The sequence below is a fragment of the Rhinopithecus roxellana genome, chromosome 22 (assembly GCF_007565055.1).
Source record: "Rhinopithecus roxellana isolate Shanxi Qingling chromosome 22, ASM756505v1, whole genome shotgun sequence".
Lineage (NCBI taxonomy): Eukaryota > Metazoa > Chordata > Mammalia > Primates > Cercopithecidae > Rhinopithecus > Rhinopithecus roxellana.
Genome location: NC_044570.1, coordinates 5,763,294 through 5,782,495, shown reverse-complemented (window position 1 = coordinate 5,782,495; position 19,202 = coordinate 5,763,294). Strand labels below are relative to the sequence as shown.

The 19,202-nt window shown below is 47.3% G+C and overlaps 1 protein-coding gene across 6 annotated transcripts in view; it reads left to right on the top strand.

The window, feature by feature from the left end:
- The first annotated feature begins 12,402 nt into the window (after positions 1 to 12,402).
- Positions 12,403 to 19,202, top strand: part of LOC104678276 (glycoprotein Xg-like) — a 47,007-nt gene continuing 40,207 nt past the window's right edge. For all 6 annotated transcript variants that reach the window (XM_030926227.1, XM_030926225.1, XM_030926223.1 and 3 more), the window contains exons 1-3: positions 12,403 to 12,547; positions 14,045 to 14,086; positions 17,820 to 17,843. In XM_030926227.1, the coding sequence (XP_030782087.1) occupies positions 12,436 to 12,547; positions 14,045 to 14,086; positions 17,820 to 17,843 (178 nt within the window). In that variant the 5' untranslated portion in view covers positions 12,403 to 12,435. The remainder of the gene's footprint in view (positions 12,548 to 14,044; positions 14,087 to 17,819; positions 17,844 to 19,202) is intronic.

Genomic DNA, 19,202 nt, shown 5'->3' with positions numbered 1-19,202 from the left:
TATGAAAAAGACCACTCAGAGCTCTGAACAGTAGCACATCATATTTCTGAGTACTTCCTGTTGAGTAAAGATAAGTCAGGTGTTGCGCCAAGTATTTTTCATTACTTGCTGCATTAGGTTGTCACAGGCTGTTTAGTTTACTTCTAAAAACTGGGATATGGGGAAGTTGTGGGCCGGGCACAGTGGCTCATGTTTGTAATCCCAGCAGTTTAGGAGGCCGAGCTGGGTGGATCACTTGAGGTCAGGAGTCTGAGAACAGCCTGGCCAACATGGCAGAACGCTGTTTCTACTAAAAACACAAAAATTAGCCAGGCATGGTGGGGGGGTGTCTGTAATCCCAGCTATTCAGGAGGCTCAGGCAGGAGAATCGCTTGAACCTGGGAGGAAGAGGTTGCAATGAGCTGAGATTGTACCACTGCACTCCAGCTTGGGTGACAGAGTAAGACACCATCTCAAAAAAAAAAAAAAAAAAAAAAAAAAAGTTATGATGATCGCCTAAGGTGAGAAGCCATACCATGCTAGGGTACAGAACCCCAAACCACGCCAGCCTCATCCTATGTCTCAGTTATATTTTTCTTGACTTGCTTCCATTCTGGTGCCCCCTCTCTCCCTGTCCCCTCCTTCTCTGCAACCATCCTTTGATCTAGCAAATTTGTAGCTTGGAAAGGGAACCACAAATGGGTCATTTCCCTGCCATTGTCACCTTGGGCATTGCAGCCATTTAGTGCAGTGATTCTCTGTCTTTGATGTGCAGGTCATCACCTTGAAGCGAGGAGGTATTAAAAACACCACCCCGGTCTCCACCCACTGAGATCTTTATTCAGTAGGCGTGGGTCGGGCATTTGGGAGCTGGGAGACCTGCATCTTAAGAAGCACCCCAGGCGATGCCCAAGCGGAGCTATGTGCTTCTTTTAAGAGATGATGACTCTGTGTGCAACCATCTGGTTACCTTTGGGTGGAGTCTCATGGATCCCTGCCACAGTGGGGAGGCAGCTCTGTGGTCTCCAATTCGGTGATGTGTCATTCAATCTATGCAGGCCCAAGGTGACACCCCCAGGTACAGATGCTGCCATCCAGCCATTCTCAACCAGGGATCATGTTTATCCACAGGGACACTTGTCAATACCTTGAGGCAGGGATGCTCCTGGCATCTAGTGGGTGGAGCCCAGGGATGCTGCTCAACACCCTGCAGTGCACAGGACGCCCCACAGAAAATAATGATCCAACCTCATATGTCAGTAGGACTGAGGTTGAGGAATCTTGCCTTAGCATGAGAGATACTGTCTGTCTGTCTGCCTATCTATAGATCTATCTATCATCTACCATTATCCATCGACCTATCTGTCTCTACTATATCCACCTATTATCTACCTGTCATTTATTGATTATCTATGTCAATGATTTTTCTACCTGTCGTTTATTATCTCTGTCAATGATTTTTCTGTCATCTATCTATCTATCTATCTATCTATCTATCTATCTATCTCTATCTATCATTATCCATTGATCTATCTGTCTCTATTACATCCACTTATTATCTATCTAATCTCTGTGTTGATCTATCTGTCAAAAATTTTCTCATTTATTGATTGTCTATTATCTATCTAACTATCCAACTCTCATCTCTATTATCTATCTGTCTATCTACTTCCTTAACCAACTCTCATGTCTATCATCTATCATCTATCTATCTGTCTATCATCTATCTACCTATCTATCTTTCTACCTACTTCTCCAACTATTCAACTATCTATCTATCTATCTATCTGTCTATCTATCTATCTACCTACCTACTATCTATCCATCCATCTATCAACCTATTTATCTAGCTGTCCATCTATCTATAACATTTTTCTGCTACCCAGGGATAATTGTGTTCCTCAAGTAACACTTGGCAATGTCTGGAAACAATTTTGGTAGTCGCACTGGGATGGGTGTTCTGGCATCTGGTGGGTGGAGACAAGGCATGTTGTTCAACACCTTACAGTGCACAGGACAGCACCCATGACAGAGAGTTATGCAGCTCCAAGTGTCATTAGTGCTGTAGTGGAGAACCTGCTGTTAGTCATAACTTCTACCCCTGGGAAAGGGGACAGGTTGGAAATGTCATGCTCCGGTACACTATAGGAAGTATAGTATAGTTGTACTGTACAGTATAGGAGGCATGGTATAGTTGTCTGGGGCATTTTTAAATGGTCTTACCTGTCAGAATGAACTTGTAGTATCTTTCCTCATACGGCATAGAGCCATTGCACATATAACCCAGAATGCTAAGCATTCCATAGTTTCCTTGTTGGAGTAGGAAGGGCTGTGCAGAAACGTCTATGGCTATTTGGCACCTGAGTGTGAAGACATCTCGGCAATATGTGAGCAGCATAGTCCAAGAAATGTCTCACCTTCCTTGGATAACAACTGACCCTTCCTTTGAGGGCCCCCCTCCTCTCTCTTATTGGCACACAGAGGGTAGAAAAGTGGGGTTCTGCCTCCAGATGGCGCTCTCCCAGACACCGCTCCAGCTTCTGGGAATTCCCCCGATGGATCAGGGGCCAGAGGCACTTACACCTGTCAGCGATGTGTCCAGCCACAGTGCTGAGGCTGGGAAACTCTGCTGTGGCCTGTGAATCCCAGCCTCTGGGAGTGCTTCAGATGTTTAAAAACCCAAGAGGAGTCATCGCATCCACAAAATCTTCACATTTTTATGTGGCAAATTAGATTGTATAAAAGCTTGAAAAAACATTTGCAAATCTATCTGTCTCCCAAAAACAGCACATGCTGGGATTGGGGTGATTTTTAAATTTTTCTTCTCTTGATCTTTGTTATATGTATATGAGTCAAGTTTTCTCCAAAGAATAGAACCAATAAGATATGTTTATATCTAACTCTATATATACCTGTATCTCTATCTGTCTTTCATCTATCTCAAAAGTTCTACCTATCTATTTATCATCTCTTTATCTGATCTATCTATCTGTTCATCTATCTTTATCTATCTCCAATATCTATCTTCATATCTATCTATCTATCTATCTATCTATCTATCTATCTATCAATCAATCATCATATATCCCATCTACCTATCTATTGACCTATCTATCTAAAATATTTGTTTTCCTTACTTGGAGGCTGAGGCAGACAGATCACTTGAGCTCAGGAGTTCAGGGCTGCAGTGAAACTATGATTGCACCACTGCACTGCGGCCAGGGCAACAAAGCTAGACCTTGTCAGAAGAGGAAGAGAAGGAGGAGGAGGAGAAGGAGAGGAAGGGGAAGAGGAAGAGGAAGAAGAAGAAAGAAAAAGAAGAGGAAGAAGAGGAAGGGGAAGGAGGAAGGGAAAGGGAGAAGGAAAGAAGCGGAAGAGAAAGAGGAACACGCAGAAGCAGAACAAAGAAAGAGAAAGAAAGAAAGAAAAAAAAAGAAAAGAAAAGAAAACAAAGAAAAGAAAGAAGTGCATTTCAACCTAAGAACATTTCCTTAAACCCGAATGAATGCCTCCTGAGGTTTTTCTAAAAAATATTTTCTTTATGTATTATAATCACAATAAAATGCAATTATAGCCCCAATAGACCTGCTGATCCAGAATCTGCATGTGGCTGGATTCTGGGCTGGTCTGGAATCTTCATGTGGCTTGGATTCTGGGCTGATCTGGGCATGGAGGCATGTGCCTGTAATCCCAGCTACTCAGGAGGCTGAGGTGACAGAATTGCTTGAACCCGGGAGGCAGAGGTGAGCTGAGATTGTGCCATTGCACTGCAGTGAGCCGAGATTGCACCGACGCACTCCAGCCTGGGCAACAGAGCAAGACTGTCCTCAGAAAAAAAAAAAATTAAGGAAGAGTATTATTCAGGGCATGGGCCAGGCTGATGTTGCTGAGATGAAACTGTCTCCAAATTCCCAAAACCCTGGTTGTTTCCACTGAACCGGGCTGTCCAATGGCATCCCCATTGTTGTTGACCATGTCCCATGGTTTAACTCTGTTGTGAGCCAAATTGTACCCTCCTCAATTTTACAATGGAAGTCCTACCTGCAGGACCTCCAATTGTGACTGTGTTTGGAGATGGGGTCTTTAAAGAGGTTGTTCAGGCGGGGTGCGGTGGCTCATGCCTGTAATCCCAGCACTTTGGGAGGCTGAGGCAGGCAGATCATGAGGTCAGCAGATGGAGACCATCCTGGCTAACACAGTGAAACCCCATCTCTACTAAAAATACAAAAAGTACACACACACACAAAATTAGCTGGGCGTGCCTGTAGTCCCAGTTACTTGGAAGGTTGAGGCAGGAGAATCGCTTGAACCTGGGGGGCAGAGGTTGCAGTGAGCCAATATCACGCTACTGCATTCCAGCCTGGGCGACAGAGCTAGACTCTGTCTCAAAAAAAAAAAAAAAAAAAAAAAAAAGAGGTGATTCAGGCAAAACGAGGTCACTAGGTTGGGCCCTGATCCAACAGGACTGCAGACCTTATAAAAAGAAGAGATGAGGACTCAGGGAGAAGATGGCATCCACAAGCTAAGGAGAGAGGCCTCAGGAGGAACCAGCCCTGCCCACACCTGGATCTCAGACTTCCAGCCTCCAGGCCTGTGGGGGGAATCAATGTCCACCGTTATAAACAGCCTGGTCTCTGGGACTTTGCTATGGCAGCAGCCCACAGTGGACAAACACATTCGTATTCCAATGAATGAGTTACCTCTGTAAGGGCTGAATTGTGCGCCTCCAAAATTTATATATTGAAGGCCTAATCCCTAGGACCTCAGAACATGACTGTGTTTGGAGGTGAGGTCTTTAAGGAGGTGAGAAGGGTACGATAAGCTCAGGAGGTTGTGCCCTGATCTAATAGGACTGGGGTACTTATAAAAAGAGGAGATGAGGACACAGACACACACAGAGGATGACCCTGTAAGACACAGGAAAAGATGGCATCTACAAGTCAAGAAGAGAGGCCTCAGGAGGAACCAGCTCTGCCCACGCCTTGATCTCAGAATTCCCAGCCTCCAGGACTGTGGGAGAATCAACGTCTGTTGTTTCTAAGCCACCCAGCCTATGGTATTTCCATGATAGCAGCCTGCAATGGACTAAGACATCCCATAAGAAGAGCAGATGAGGACGCAGACACACACACAGAGGAGGATCACATGGGGACACAGGGAGAAGACAGCATCTCCAAGCCCAGGAGAGAGGCCTTGGGAGAAAACGGCCCTGCCCACACCCTGATCTCAGCCGTCCAGCCTCCAGGGACTGTGGGAGAATCAATGTGTTTTGTGTATCAGCCACCCAGCCTATGGTATTCTGTGACAGAAGCCTGAAATGGACTAAGACACCTCATAAGAAGAGGAGATGAGGACACAGACACACACAGAGGGACAACCCTGTGAGGACACAGGGAGAAGACGGCATCTACAGCCCAAGGAGAGTAGGCCTCAGGAGGAACCAGCTCTGCCCACACTTTGATCTCAGACCTCTGGCCTCCAGCCTCCAGGACTGTGGGAGAATCAATGTCTGTTGTTATAAGCCACCCAGTCTATGGTATGCTGTGGACAACAGCCTGAAATGGACTAGGACACCTCATAAGAAAAAGAGATGAGGACACAGACATACACAGAGGGACACACCACATGGGGACTCATGGAGAAGAACGGCATCTACAAGCCCAGGAGAGAGGCCTCAGGAGGAACCCGGCCCCTGCCCACACCTTGATCTCAGACTTCCAGCTTCCAGGACTGTGGGAGAATCGAGGTTTGTTATTTAAGCTGCCCAGTCTTTGGATTTTATTGTAGCAACTCTGGGAAGCCATTACCAAGTCTCTGTTCCTGCAAAGTGAGATCCATGGATCGGTAGCCTTGACATCCCCCGGGAGCTGACGAGAAAACCTGCGCCTTGGGCCCAGCCAGACCTGCTGAAGCATAGTCTGTGTGTCACCCATGTCCTGAGGATCCGCGTGCACGCCACTCTGGGAAGGCTGGTTTACCACACACCATTGACCTGTGCCCCATTGCATGGTCTGTGGTATTTTCCTCAAGTTTTCCTTGCACCAAAGATGTCTTGCCTTTGTGATGAATGATCATTCCTTCCTCTTTGAAACAAAATACTTCAACCTCTGGAGACACTGTCTGCTGTGTTACAGACATACACTGAGGCCTGAATTCTCATTACCAATGGTTGCTCTAACAGAGCTTCAATCTGCAACTGCATAATACGGTCACTGGGAAGTCAAGAGCGGAGCCAGTTGGTTGACCTTCTGGGGAGAGGCTGGGCTGCTCGGATGCCGAGACCGTGGAGGATTCATGGGTTCTGAGGAGCAGATCATGCACCAGGGCGGCCTGCTCAGCTCCGACGTCTACAGCCGCGGTGAGCTTGAGTGTTAGGGAGTCCCTGGATATTCATGTTGAGGTGTGCAGGAGACTCCAGCTGTGTTTGATTTCCTGCCCTGCTGCAAACAAAACTTCATAACCAATTAGAAACAAAATGGATTTCATCTTATCCATGGGGATAAAGTGGAATCATCCCTTGGCAAATAAGGCCCACTGGGAATAAGATTCCCCATTGGGGCAACAGCCTTCCTTGTCACTTTCTGTTGTCACCTACGGTCCTAACCTAGTCATATTATTTAATGTTTTCTATTCTGTGAATCATGCCGTCCTGGGAGAGAGTGAGATGGAGCCTCTTCGGGGCCTGCCAGGCACTCTCCCTAGCGTGGAAATAAAGGAAACCTTGAGTTCCTTCAAGGGAAATGTCAAGGGAAATTCCAGGCACCTCACTGGCCTTGAGAAGTACATAGAGCAGCTTAGTAAGCAAGAAGGTGATTGTAGCGTAGAACAACAGCCAAGGAAGAAAGGACCTCAAGATGTTTAGTTTCCTGTAAAGACTAAAGATAACATCCTTTTTTGAGAGGAGTCTTGCTCTGTCACCCACATTGCAGTGCAGTGGTTCAGTCGGCTCACTGCAACCTCTGGCACCTCCTGGGTTCAAGCGATTCTCATGCATCAGCCTCCCAAATAGCTGGCACTACAGGTACGCGCCACTACGCCCTAATTTTTGTATTTTTAGTAGAGACAGGGTTTCAGCATATTGGCCAGTCTGGTCTCGAACTCCTGACCTCAGGTAATCTGCCCGCCCTGGCCTCCCAAAGTGCTGGGATTCCCGGTGTGAGCCACCATGCCCAGCCAAGATAACATCTTACTATATGGCCCTGAGTTGATCTGGAACCCAGACCCCCGCCAAATAAAAAATGCCATCTGCTGGCTCGTAATCGAGTAAGAGAAACTGAGGCCTGAATTCTTATTGCCAATGTTTGTTCTAAATTCCTTCCCTGGAGTGTGTTTGTGGCGGGAGGGTGTGGAGGGGGGTGCAGGGAGGTGCTAGAGGAAGTCACACCCATGGGCCAAAACTAGCATTCATTTTTGCTGACCCCAAATGTTCACACAAAGCTTCACCTCCTTAACCAATGACAAATCAGGGAAGCTTTGAATCCACATTAAGCCCCTGCTTCCAGGTATCCCGCCTTTTTAGGTCAAAGCAATGTATAGCCTGCATGTATTATGGCTTTGCCTGTAACCTCTGCCTCCTTGCCACTGAAAACCCTCACCTACTGGCCACCCAGGGGGTTGGGTCTTAAGGCATCAAGGAAGTTGCTTGATGCCCTCTAAATAGCTTGGAATAAACGCCTCACTTCCTTACACTGCAATCCCGATGGCAGTGTTCGCCTTTACTGCACCGGGCTGGTGGACCAGAGTTGAGTTTGTTGGAGGTGTTCGAACCAGGGCAACCCCAGCTTGAGTAGGGGCTGGGTAAAATGAGGCCGAGAGCTGCTGGCTGCATTCCCTGATGGTCAAGGCATTCTAAAGGTACAGGATGAGATGAGAAGTTGGCACAAGATTCAGGTCATAAAGACCTTGCTGATGAAACAGCTTGCTGTAAAGAAGTTGGCCACATTTTACCAAATCCAAGATGGCGACGAGAGTGACCTCTGGTGGTCCTCATACTACTTTCCCACCAGCGCCATGACAGTTTACAAATGCCATGGGAAGGTCAGGAAGTTACCCTCTACGGTCTAAAAAGAGGAGCCATGAATAATCCACTCCTTGTTTAACATATCACCAAGAAATAACCATATAAATGGGCAACCAGTGGCCCTGGGGCAGCTCTGTGGAGCTGAGACTGCGCCATTCTTTATTCCTCTACTTTCCTAATAAACTTGCTTTCATTTTATGGACTCGCTGCAATTCTTTCTTGTGCAAGATCCAAGAACCCTCTCCTGGGGTCTGATTTCAGACCCTTTCCAGTAACAAGTTCAGTCACAAGAACCATTATCATATGCTTTCTATATATTCACATATATATTTTTTAATTGCTGAACTGGAGTCAAAGAGAAACCTTAGGATTTGCCTGAAGGAAGTTAAGATTTGTTCTTCTCGGGCTCCTTGTGCCAGCTTTGTAGAACCTCAGAACTTTCCCCTCTGTGGGCTTCCTCAAGCTGAGAAGGGTTCTATGGGTTTAAGACCCACTAAGTGGCTTCAACCGCAGCAGCTGAGCCCAGAAAGATTGCTTTAAATGAACCCACACTTCAGAGAAAACCAGTACAATCCTATGTAAAGAAATAAAAAACAGGCCGGGGCAGTGGCTCATGCCTGTAATTACAGCACTTTGGGAGGCCGAGGTGGGTGGACCACTTGAGGCCAGGAGTTTAAGACCAGCCTGGCCAACATGGTGAAACCCCGTCTCTACTAAAAATACAAAGATTACCTGGACGTAGTGGCACGCACCTGTAATCCCAGCTACTCGCGAGACTGAGGCAGGAGAATCGCTCGAATCAGGGAGGTAGGGGTTGTAGTGAGCCAAGATTGCACCATTGCACTGCAGCCTGGGCAACATAGTGAGATTCAATATCAAAAACAAAAAAAAGGCTAGGCGCGGTGGCTCATGCCTGTAATCCCAGCACTTTGGGAGGCCAAGGTGGGCGAATCACGACGTCAGGAGTTCGAGACCAGCCTGGTCAACATGGTGAAACCCCATCTCTACTAAAAAAAAAAAAAAAATTAGCTGGGCATAGTGGGAGGCGCCTGTAATCCCAGTTACTCGGGAGGCCGAGGCAGGAGAATCGCTTGAACCTGGGAGGCGGAGGTTGCAGTGAGCTGAGACTGCGCCATTGTACTCAAGCCTGGGCAACATAGTGAGGTTCTATCTAAAAGAAGAAAAAGAAAGAAGGAGAAAGAGAGAAAGAGAGAGAGAGGGAGGGAGGGAAGGAAGGAAGGAAGGAAGGAAGGAAGGAAGGAAGGAAGGAAGGAAGGAAGGAAGGAAGGAAGGAAGGAAGGAAGGAAGGAAGGAAGGAAGGAAGGAAAGAAGGAAAGAAGGAAGGAAGGGAAGGAAGGAAGGGAACAATTGCTTTAAAGGGCTTTGTTTCTCCAGGGCACGCAGATCAAAGGATATTGGATTGAAGAGTGAAACAGAAGAGCCTGTGTGAATTTACTAATGTGGTTGCACGTCCTGTGATGACTGCAGCTGACTCTAATTCAGTTCCGTGGTGTACAAATCCTGGGGCAATAGCTGTAACTGGGGTCAGGGATTTAGACAATCTCTGTGTGTTTCTATTTTCTGCGCAGAGCCTGCCGGGAGCTGATTTTCTTCTTTAGATTGAAGTAAATAATTCAGTGGGAAGCAGAGGTTTTGCTGTGGGTCGATTGCTCTCCTGTGCTGCGTGGCAGCTGTGCTGGTGGCAGCTAATGTTCAGTGGGCATTGGCCTTGACATTGCATTATTATTATTTGAGCAACGGCACGTTCTTTGCTTGGCAAAATTGCTGTTTGTTATGTTGACTTTCTGGGGTCATGGCCCCTGAAGTGTTACTGAAAATCACGGACATGAAGCAGATGGATTAATTGGAGAAAAGACATACAAATGTATTTAACGTGTATACAGGGGAGCATTCAGAATAAAGACCCCCAAGTTACAAGGGGAGATTGTCTATTTTTATGCTTTGGTTCAACCAAGTCTGGATAGCTGTGTAGAAATAGGGTTGGACAAAAAGGGCCTGATCCAATGCTGAAGGTCTGAGCGGGGAAACCCAGCCAGGCCTGTGTATCTAGATTCTTCTGGGCCTCTCTCTCTTTTTTGTTTTTTTTAGACGGAGTCTCACTCAGTTGCCAGGCTGGAGTTCAGTGGCGCAGTCTGGGCTCATTGCAATCTCCGCCTCCCAGGTTCAAGCAATTCTCCTGCCTCAGCCTCCTGAGTAGCTGGGATTACAGGCACGCACCACCATGCTCAGCTAATTTTTGTATTTTTGGTAGAGACAGGGTTTCACCATGTTGGCCAGGATGGTCTGGATCTCCTGACCTTGTGATCCGCCCACCTCGGTCTCCCAAGTGCTGGGATTACAGGTGTGAGCCACTGCGCCCGGCCTGTGCCACTCTTTATACAGATAGGATAGAGGGAAAGTTAGAATCCTGTTTTTAGGTTTTATGGCTGGCTTTGGGGGAGAGGCGTTCTTGTTTCTGGGACCCGTCTTGGGAAGAGGGATTCTAGTTCCTTCGGTGCCTCAGGGGAGAATGGGACTCAGAGACAGGGGACTGGATAAGTTCCGAGAGAAACGTCTGCTTCTGAGGCTGCTGCTGAGGCCTGCACTTGGCGGTCTTGTTTAGTAAGCCTGAACCACATGTAGGTCTGAATCAACGTAAGGAATTTGGGTGGGGGGCAGGGGAACTCCAATAAGAAGCATCTTTGAATCTGGCAGAGGTGGAATTGGGCCCAAGAGGGGTTTGGTGACTGCGGGCTACAGAAGAATGCTTCAAAGCGCTGTGTCACATGGCTGGGGTCCTGAGCACAGCTTTACCGGGGGCTCATGTGTAACGCTCGGCCCTCCCACCCACCAACAGGAGCCATTTAATCGACATCTCCAGGATGCCAGCAACCGAGGACCATTGTCACAGTCCCAGCACAAAATGAGGCTTCTTTCTTCTTGGGGGTTTAGGGATCCTAGAACACAAGGATTTGATTAAAAGCTGCTGAGTTCACTAAGTATAAGCAGAACAAATGGGAAACAGATCTCCTGTTCCTGCCCCGTCTTATGTTCCCGGTGGAAAATAAACCCCGTGAAAGCAATAGCACCATGTGCAACCCCGACCTTGGAGACAGAGACCCCGGAGTTAGCATCGTCTACCTGGGACATCTCCCAGCCCAGGGTTCTTACTCCAGGCCCATGAGGACCCCAGCTGTGGCTTTGCTGTAACTTCCCTGGAGAGGAGAGAGGACAGGGGGCCCTGCCCGGGAGATAGATTTCCTGCCTGGCGTGCAGGACTGGAGACTGTCACAGTGCCCAGGCCGCCTGATGCTGGCCGGAGTCTGCCTTGTTTATGTAACGAGGTCTGGGTGTGACTGACAACAGCCTCGTGTGTGTGAGTCATGAATGTAGCAACTTCTGGCTGCAGTGTAACCCCTGAAACCAGGCAAAGCCTAAAACCCCCAGGCTCCACTTCCTCTGTGACACTCCCCACCCTCAATTCCTGTCATCCCCCAGGGTCATCCAGAGCATCTCAAAGCTGAAGGAGCCTCCGCTGCAACCTGGCCTCCTGCTGCAGGATGAGACGAGCTGTCTGCAGCCCTCCCATGCCACCTGCCTGTTTTATACAACAACATTTCAGAGAGGAGGGGCTGGGAGGGGAGAGATAACACTGAGGCCTTTGGTTATTTAGGGCAACAGCAGGGAGTGGCCGGGTGCTCGGATTGGGAGGAGATTGTTAAGTAGTTGCTGAGGGGATGCCTGGAATTGCTGGGATGGGCCGAGATACAACGCAGTGAAAGATATTGGTCAGCGGTGAACACAGATTGGAATGTAAATTCTCAGGGTGTGTTTACAGCTGAGACGCTTAACTTTGGGGTCCTGGACAGGTGTCTCGACTGGAACTACTGGCAGCCTTGGAGGGGAGATATCGCACGGATCCAAGAGGCTGAGGTGGCTCCTGTCCCCGAGCCCAGTCTGAGCAGCTTGGACCATGATGACCAAGAGAGCTGGAGGAGGCCAGGTGCAGTGGCTCACGCCTGTAATCCCAACATTTTGGGAGGCCAAGGCAGGCGGATCACTTGAGGTCAGGAGTTCGAGACCAGCCTGGCCCAACATGGTGAAACCCTGTCTCTACTAAAAATACAAAAGTTAGCTGGGCGTGATGGCATGCACCTGTAATCCCAGTTACTTAGGGGGCTGAGGCAGGAGAATCGTTTGAACCCAGGAGGTGGGGGTTGCAGTGGGCTGAGATTGTGCCACTGCACTCCAGCCTAGGCGACAGAGCGAGACTCCATCTAAAAACAAAACAAACAAAAAGAAAACAACAACAAATAGGGAGAATGCTGGAGGGAGCAAAGAAGGGCTGGATTGTTCTTCAAGGTGAGCCTGCAGTGATCACTGGCAGCAGAGAACATCATCTGAGAGGGACGTGGGGCACTCAGAGTTTGAGAGAAATGGCTGTGTGGGATTTGACCTGCGATGGCACCACCAACTCCCAGCCTCCAGTCTGGGTCCAGGGGCAGCTGCTGTGTGTACCCTGGGCTCAGAGTCCCCCTCCCCTCCAAGGTTTGTGACTTTGTCCTGACTTAGGGGCTCCTGTCTGGGGATGCACCTTCTGCTCTGGAGAGGCCCTGATTACCTCCACAAGGACCCGCAAACCTGCCTGGGTGGCATCTGGCTGGAGCCATGCCACAGGCTGTACGAATCTATGTTGGAGCCCTTGAACCTTCCCACAGAGCAAGCATCACCCAGGCAGACAGATTTTGGGAGGGAGACAGACATCAGAGTGGGAGAGACCCAGCACCGAGGGCTCACCTGGTTCCCCCAGGATTAGTCTCCTCCAGGGCTTAGTGTTTGAGTGAGAGGTTGTCCCCCCTGGACAATTCTGCAGATTCTGACTCTGCTCCTGCCTTGCCCTGAACGTTCCGGAACCTCAGGTTCTTCGTTTGGGGAATATGCATGCTGGTCATACCAACATCCTCGGGTGGGCGGATGAGATGCTTGGGTGCCTGGCATTACTGCAACAGAACTCAATGCATAGTAACTGCTGATTCAATGTGCTCCTGGCTGCATCCTCTACTTCCTGATAAATTCTCTGGTGGTGTTTTCTCTACAAGGTTAGTACTGGCAGGGGGCAAGGGAGGAACGAGAGCAAGGTGTGCATATGTGTCAGCAAGAGGGACTCTTCATCCTCACAAATTCTGTGGTGTGTTTTTAATGATGAGTCACAAAGATGTGAATGTTCTCTTCTCTCTGCTGCAGACACATTCATTAGGTTAACTGCTTTTGGATCAGGTAGGCACCTCAGCTTGTCCACAGAGGTTGCTTCCTGATGCTGTATTTGTCAGCATAGGCTAGCTGCTGTAACAAACATCCCCCAAAGAATGAAAAGTTTGTCTCTTTTTTGAGTTGCAGCCAGGTGAGGTGGCAAAGGTATCCTATGCTCCATATAGTCTCTCAGGGATCCAGGATCCTCGCATTGTTATGCTTCACCTTCTTCTAGGGCAGCCCCTCTCAACGTAGACTCTGTGTGGGGTGGGGAGGGGGGGCAGGAAATGCCAGTCCTAAGCTGTGAGTGGTACAGTCCAGAGTCCAGGAGAGAAGTCTATGTGCTTGGAGAGAGGCTTCCTTCAAAGTTTCCTGGCCATGAGCAGGAATGAAGCTCTGACACAAGTTGCAACGCGAACGCAACTCAAGAGCATCATGCTCAGTGAAAGAAGCAAGGCACAAAATACCACATATTGTAGGATTCTATTTATGTGAAATTTGCAGAACAGACAATTCATGGAGACAGAAAGTGGATTAGTGGTTGTCAGGGGCTGGGGAGGTGGAAGGGGAAGTGACTGCTGAATGGGGACACAGGTCTTCTTTTGGGTAATGAGTATGTTCTGGGACTAGGTGGAGGTGGTGGTTGCATCTCCCACGTAGCTCATAGTCAGGTTAGTTTTAGTGCTCTGGGTGACCCTAGGCTTGCAGGAGGAGGGGAGCAGCCTGAGGTGAGGAACAAGGGGGATTCTGGTTTTTCTATCATGGGGTGACTTATGCCCTGTTTGCTCCCAATAGGTCAAAGAGACTTTGACTTGGCGGACGCCCTTGATGACCCTGGTAAGTGCTGATATTTCAAGGGGAGCCTTCTCTTTTCAGCTTGGATCTAACAGCATCAGCTGTGTAGTTACTTTGGGGTTGGATTGGGCCAGTGTTGGGAATTTCTTGGTGTTGAGAGCTCTGTTCTTCGTGAGAGATTATAAGCGCCTCGAGACAAACATTTACACACTCTCTAAATGTCTCAGACTCATTTCTTGGTAGGTCTGTGCTTCTAAACCTGTGGTTTAGGAATATGCTAGTATTTTATTATTTTATTTTATTTTATTTTACTTTATTTTACTGAGATGGGAGTCTCGTTCTGTTGCCCAGGCTGGAGTGCAGTGGTGCAATCATAGCTTACCACATAGCCTCAACTTCCCGGCTCAAGTGATCCTCCCACCTCAGCCTCCCAAGTAGCTGGAACAACAGGTGTGTGCCCCCATGCCAAGCTATTTTTTTTCTTTTCTTTTCTTTTCTTTTTTTTTTGTAGAGATGGATTCTCACTATGTTGCCGAGGCTGGTCTTGAACCCCTGGGCTCAAGCAATCCTCTCAAAATGCTGGGATTATAGATGTGCACCAGCATGCCTGGCCCAGTTTCTGCTTTTCTTACACTTCATTTCATATCCCTCATCGTCCTACACCCTGGTCCCAATCCATGGCCTCCAATCTCTCCTCCCAGAGCACACTTCATTCTGTTCTCTCATCAGCTTCTCTGGTTACTTTCACTCATTGGGCTGTGAGTTTTTCTTCTCCAGGGTACTGAGGACCTGGAATCTTCCCATTCTGTGTTTCATCAGTTCAAGGTCAGCTGGAACGTTTCTGACTGACCAGAATGCTGAAAATATGCATCCTGGGCCCTGCAGAAAGTCCTGCTCAAGGCAGACAGTCTAATTGAGATTCAAACATTTATTTTGAAAGAAAAATAAACTTTTATGTACACAGAGGAAGACTCCATTGGGCTTTAGCATTGGGAACAACTGGTCGACCAGGACAGTTACATAATGGTGTTTGTTGGAGGAAGAGAGAATGATAACCACATCTGATCCTAAAAAGCCGACAACAAGACAGTAGGAACTCATCTCTCTCCCAGTTTTCTGCGCACAGTGATGTTTTTGCTAATAATGATCCCACAAAGCAGATACAAAATTGTTGTCAGTGCAAGAGGAAAATGTAATGACCCACCCCAACATGAAGATGCCGTTTCTCCCATCAAGTTAGAAATGATGAAGGTTGAATCCTACCCTGTCAACGCAGACTGAGGGGTGGGAGTTGGAGGCAGGTGTGTGGTTGCAACCACTTTGGAAGCATTGGGAGATTTTCTCCAAAATTCAGAACGAGTGTGTAACACCAGCATTTGGTTTGGACAAAGAATGAGGCATAGCTGCAAGAGAACCCTGTGCAATAGTGAAGGAGGGGCTGGCTGGTAGGCTCAGACACAGAACAAGACATGTTACTGATCTGGAAGATCACTGACATGTGATCCAGGAGTTCCACTCCTAGGCAGGTACCCAGGAGAATTGGGAGCAGGGACTCAAACAGCTATTTGTGGACCCATGTTGACAGCAGCAATCTTCACAATAAGCCAAAGGTGGAAACAGCACAACTGTCCATCAGGAGATGAATGAATGAACACAATGTGGTCCCTCCATGCAACAGAATATTATTTGGCTGTAAAAAGGAAGAGGGGTTCTGATACATGCTACACGCGCTTTGAAAATGTGCTCAGTGAAAGAAGCCAGGCACAAAAGGCCACAGGGTGTAGGATCCCATTAATGTGAAATATCCAGAACAGGCAAATTCAGAGAGACAGAAAGTGGCTTAGCGATTGTTGGGCTGGAAGAGGGGAGAAAAGGGAGGGACTGCTCGTGGTTATGGGGTCTCCTTTTGGGGGGATGAAACTGTTCTGGAACAGATAGAGGTGGTGATTGTACAGTATTGTGAAGATATGAAACACCATTGAATTGTACACTTTAAAATGTCAAATTTTATGATACGTGAGTTTCATGTTGATTTTTTAAAAATCACAGAAATAAACTTCCTTTCCACTCACCTGCTACTACCTTTTCATTGCTCACCTAGAAGACTGCCAGTGCCTGCAAACACATCTTTGAATGCATCATGTTGCTACCAAGAGCCCCCCATGAATGGGCAGGCATGTGCCTGTTCATCCACAGCCCTTCCATATGGGAAGGGAGCCCCAGTGCACAGGAACCACAGTCACCTGTATGGCGACTGTGGGGTATTCGCTTTTCACTGTCGATACTGCTTGGCCTTTAAGAAACTCTGTGAGTGTATCACTATTTTTAAAAATCTTTATAATTTTACATTTTAAAAGAAGATGGAGAAAGGAAGGATGGGAGAGAGGGAGGGAGGGTGGGAGGAGAAAGGAAGGATGGGAGAGAGGGAGGGAGGGTGGGAGGAGAAAGGAAGGATGGGAGAGAGGGAGGGAGGGTGGGAGGAGAAAGGAAGGGAAAAGGAAGAGAAGCAAGAAAAGAGAAGGAAACAATGAAAGGAGGGAGGAAAAGAGGGAGGGAGGGAGGAAAAAAGGATGGAAAGAAGGAGGGAAGAAAAGGAAGGAGAGAGGGAACAATGGAGGGAAGGAAGGAAGAAGAAAGGAGATGAGATAGGAAAAGACTGAGGGAAGGAAGGAAGGAGGAAGGGAAGAAAGGAAGAAAGGAGCGGGGGAAGGAAAGAAAGACAGATGGGGGAAGAAAGGAAGAAGAAGGAGAAGAAAGAAGGAAGGATGGAGGGAAGGAAGGAGAGAGGGAGAAAAGAAAGGATGGAGGGGAGGAAGGAAGAAAGGAGGATGGGGAAGAAGAAAAGAAGAAGGGGGAAAAGGAGAGAGGGAAGGAAGAGAGGAGAGAAGGAAGGAAGGAGAGGAGGAAGGAAGAAGGGAGGGCAGGAAGGGAGAGGGAGGTGGCAGGAAGGAGAAAAGGCGATGGGAAACCTTCAATTAAAATACAGGACATGCGAAACCGTATGTCCCCTTTGGAGCTTCAGACTCTCCTTTTTGCAGTCTCTGCACCCCCAGTGAATGCCCCCACCACACACATACCCCTGTGTTCCAGCTTCCTCCTACCAAGGCAATGCGAGGCTGTTATGTGAACCATGCTTTCAAATACACTGTTTCCTCTGTTTGGAAGAAGTCTGGCCATTGCACAGCCCTGAAGCTCCAATTTTCCCAGCCATGGCCGACTCTACCTCCTTTGAGCCATCTTCCTCAAACTTCCTCGTGCCCCTGTCTGCTCACCCGCATTGCACACTCAGGTTCACTGAGCAGGGTGGGCACAGGCTGCACCCTGAGCACTCCTGACCTGATATCCACATCCATGCAATACATGTTTGCTGAATGAAAAAATGAGTGAATGAAAGAAAGTGAGAAAAGCCATCATTCTAGAAGCTGAAAGTCTTTCTCCATCTTTTCTTTTGCCTCCCCCTACCCCGCTCTCCACCGTCCAGCTCTATGGTGCCTCTACGGGCAGGTAGCTCACTTACTTGTCTTGGATGTTCTCAGCTACTTTGGCCATCCTGTGGGCATCCTCACAGCCTCAAGGGTGGATTGTTTTTGAATGGATTTTAAGGGTGTTTTCTTGCTTTTTTTCTGAATACAACATGGAATTTGTGTCCATATCATTTACTTTGTATTGCTTTGTCACTCCCTTTTCATCTTTCATCAGGGTGTTCATGGCCTTTCTTTGTGCTTCTGATGAATCTTCAATGCATATTGCATTTATTTTCTCTCTTTGTTCACAGAACCCACCAAGAAGCCAAACTCAGGTGAGTGACTCTTTGGCTGGGAAAAACTGAGGCAATGTCCTTGAACTGATGCTTATGGAGGGATAGTTGAGGATGTTTTATAGAACTGTGGGGTGTATGAAGAAGATGCAAAAACTGTACCAGATAGTAGATATTGAAAGCAAAATGTGGTGATTAGGGAAATGCAGATCACAACCACAGTGAAGCACCACTTCATACTCACTGAGATGGGTAAAATCTAAAATGGAAAATAACAAGTGTTGACAAGGATGTGACAAAACTGCAATGTTTGTACATTGCTGGTGGGAGTCTAAAATGGTACAGCCACTGTGAACAAATGCTTTGGTGGATTCTCAAAAAGTTAAATATAGAATTACTCTATGAACCAGCAATTCCACTCCTAGGTATGTACTCAAAATAATTGAAAACAAGGGTTCCAAGAAAAATGTGTACACAAATGTTCACAGCAGCACTATTCATTATAGCTAAAAGGCAGAAATAACTCACATGTTCATCAGTGGAAGAAATGAATAAACAAAATGTGGTCCATCCACACAATGGAATATTATTTAGCCTTGAAGAGGAATGAAGCACTGAAAATTGATACAAAGTGGTTGAGCCTCAAAAACATTTTACAAAGAGAAAAAAGCCAGAAACAAATAATCACATAGTGTATATTTTTATGAAGATGAAATTTCAAGAATAGGCGAATCCCTAGAACCAGAAGCAGTGTCACGACTGCCAGGAGCTGGAGGGGAAAGGGACAGTGACTGCCTGATAAAATCCAGGTTTTTTTTGGGGGGGGGACAAAAGTGCTCTGGAAGTACACAGAGGTGGTGGCTGCACAACATTGTGAATGTTCTAAATGCCCCTGAATTGTTCGCTTTTAAATGGTTAATTACATGTAAATTTTGCTTCAATTTATTTATTTATTTATTTTCAATTAAAAAGGTAACCTTTGGCCAGGGGTGGTGGCTCACACTTGTAATCCCAGTGCTTTGAAAGGCTGACGTGGGCAGATCACCTGAGGTCAGGGGTTTGAGATCAACCTGGGCAACATGGTGAAACCCATCTCTACTAAATATAAAAAAATTAGCTGGGCATGATGGCACATGCTTGGAATCCCAGCTACTTGGGAGGCTGAGGCAGGAGAATCACTTGAACCCGGGAGGTGGAGGTTGCAGTGAGCCAAGATCATGCCACTGCACTCCAACCTGGGTGACAGAGCGAGATTCCGTCTCAAAAAAAAAAAAAAAAAAAAAAAAAAAAAAAAAAAAAAAAAAAAAGAAATAAAGAAAGAAAAAAGAAAAAGAAATAACTCCCAGACTTCTAGCAGACTCCTTGATGGCCTTCCTGACATGAGAGATATCAGGAAGTCAA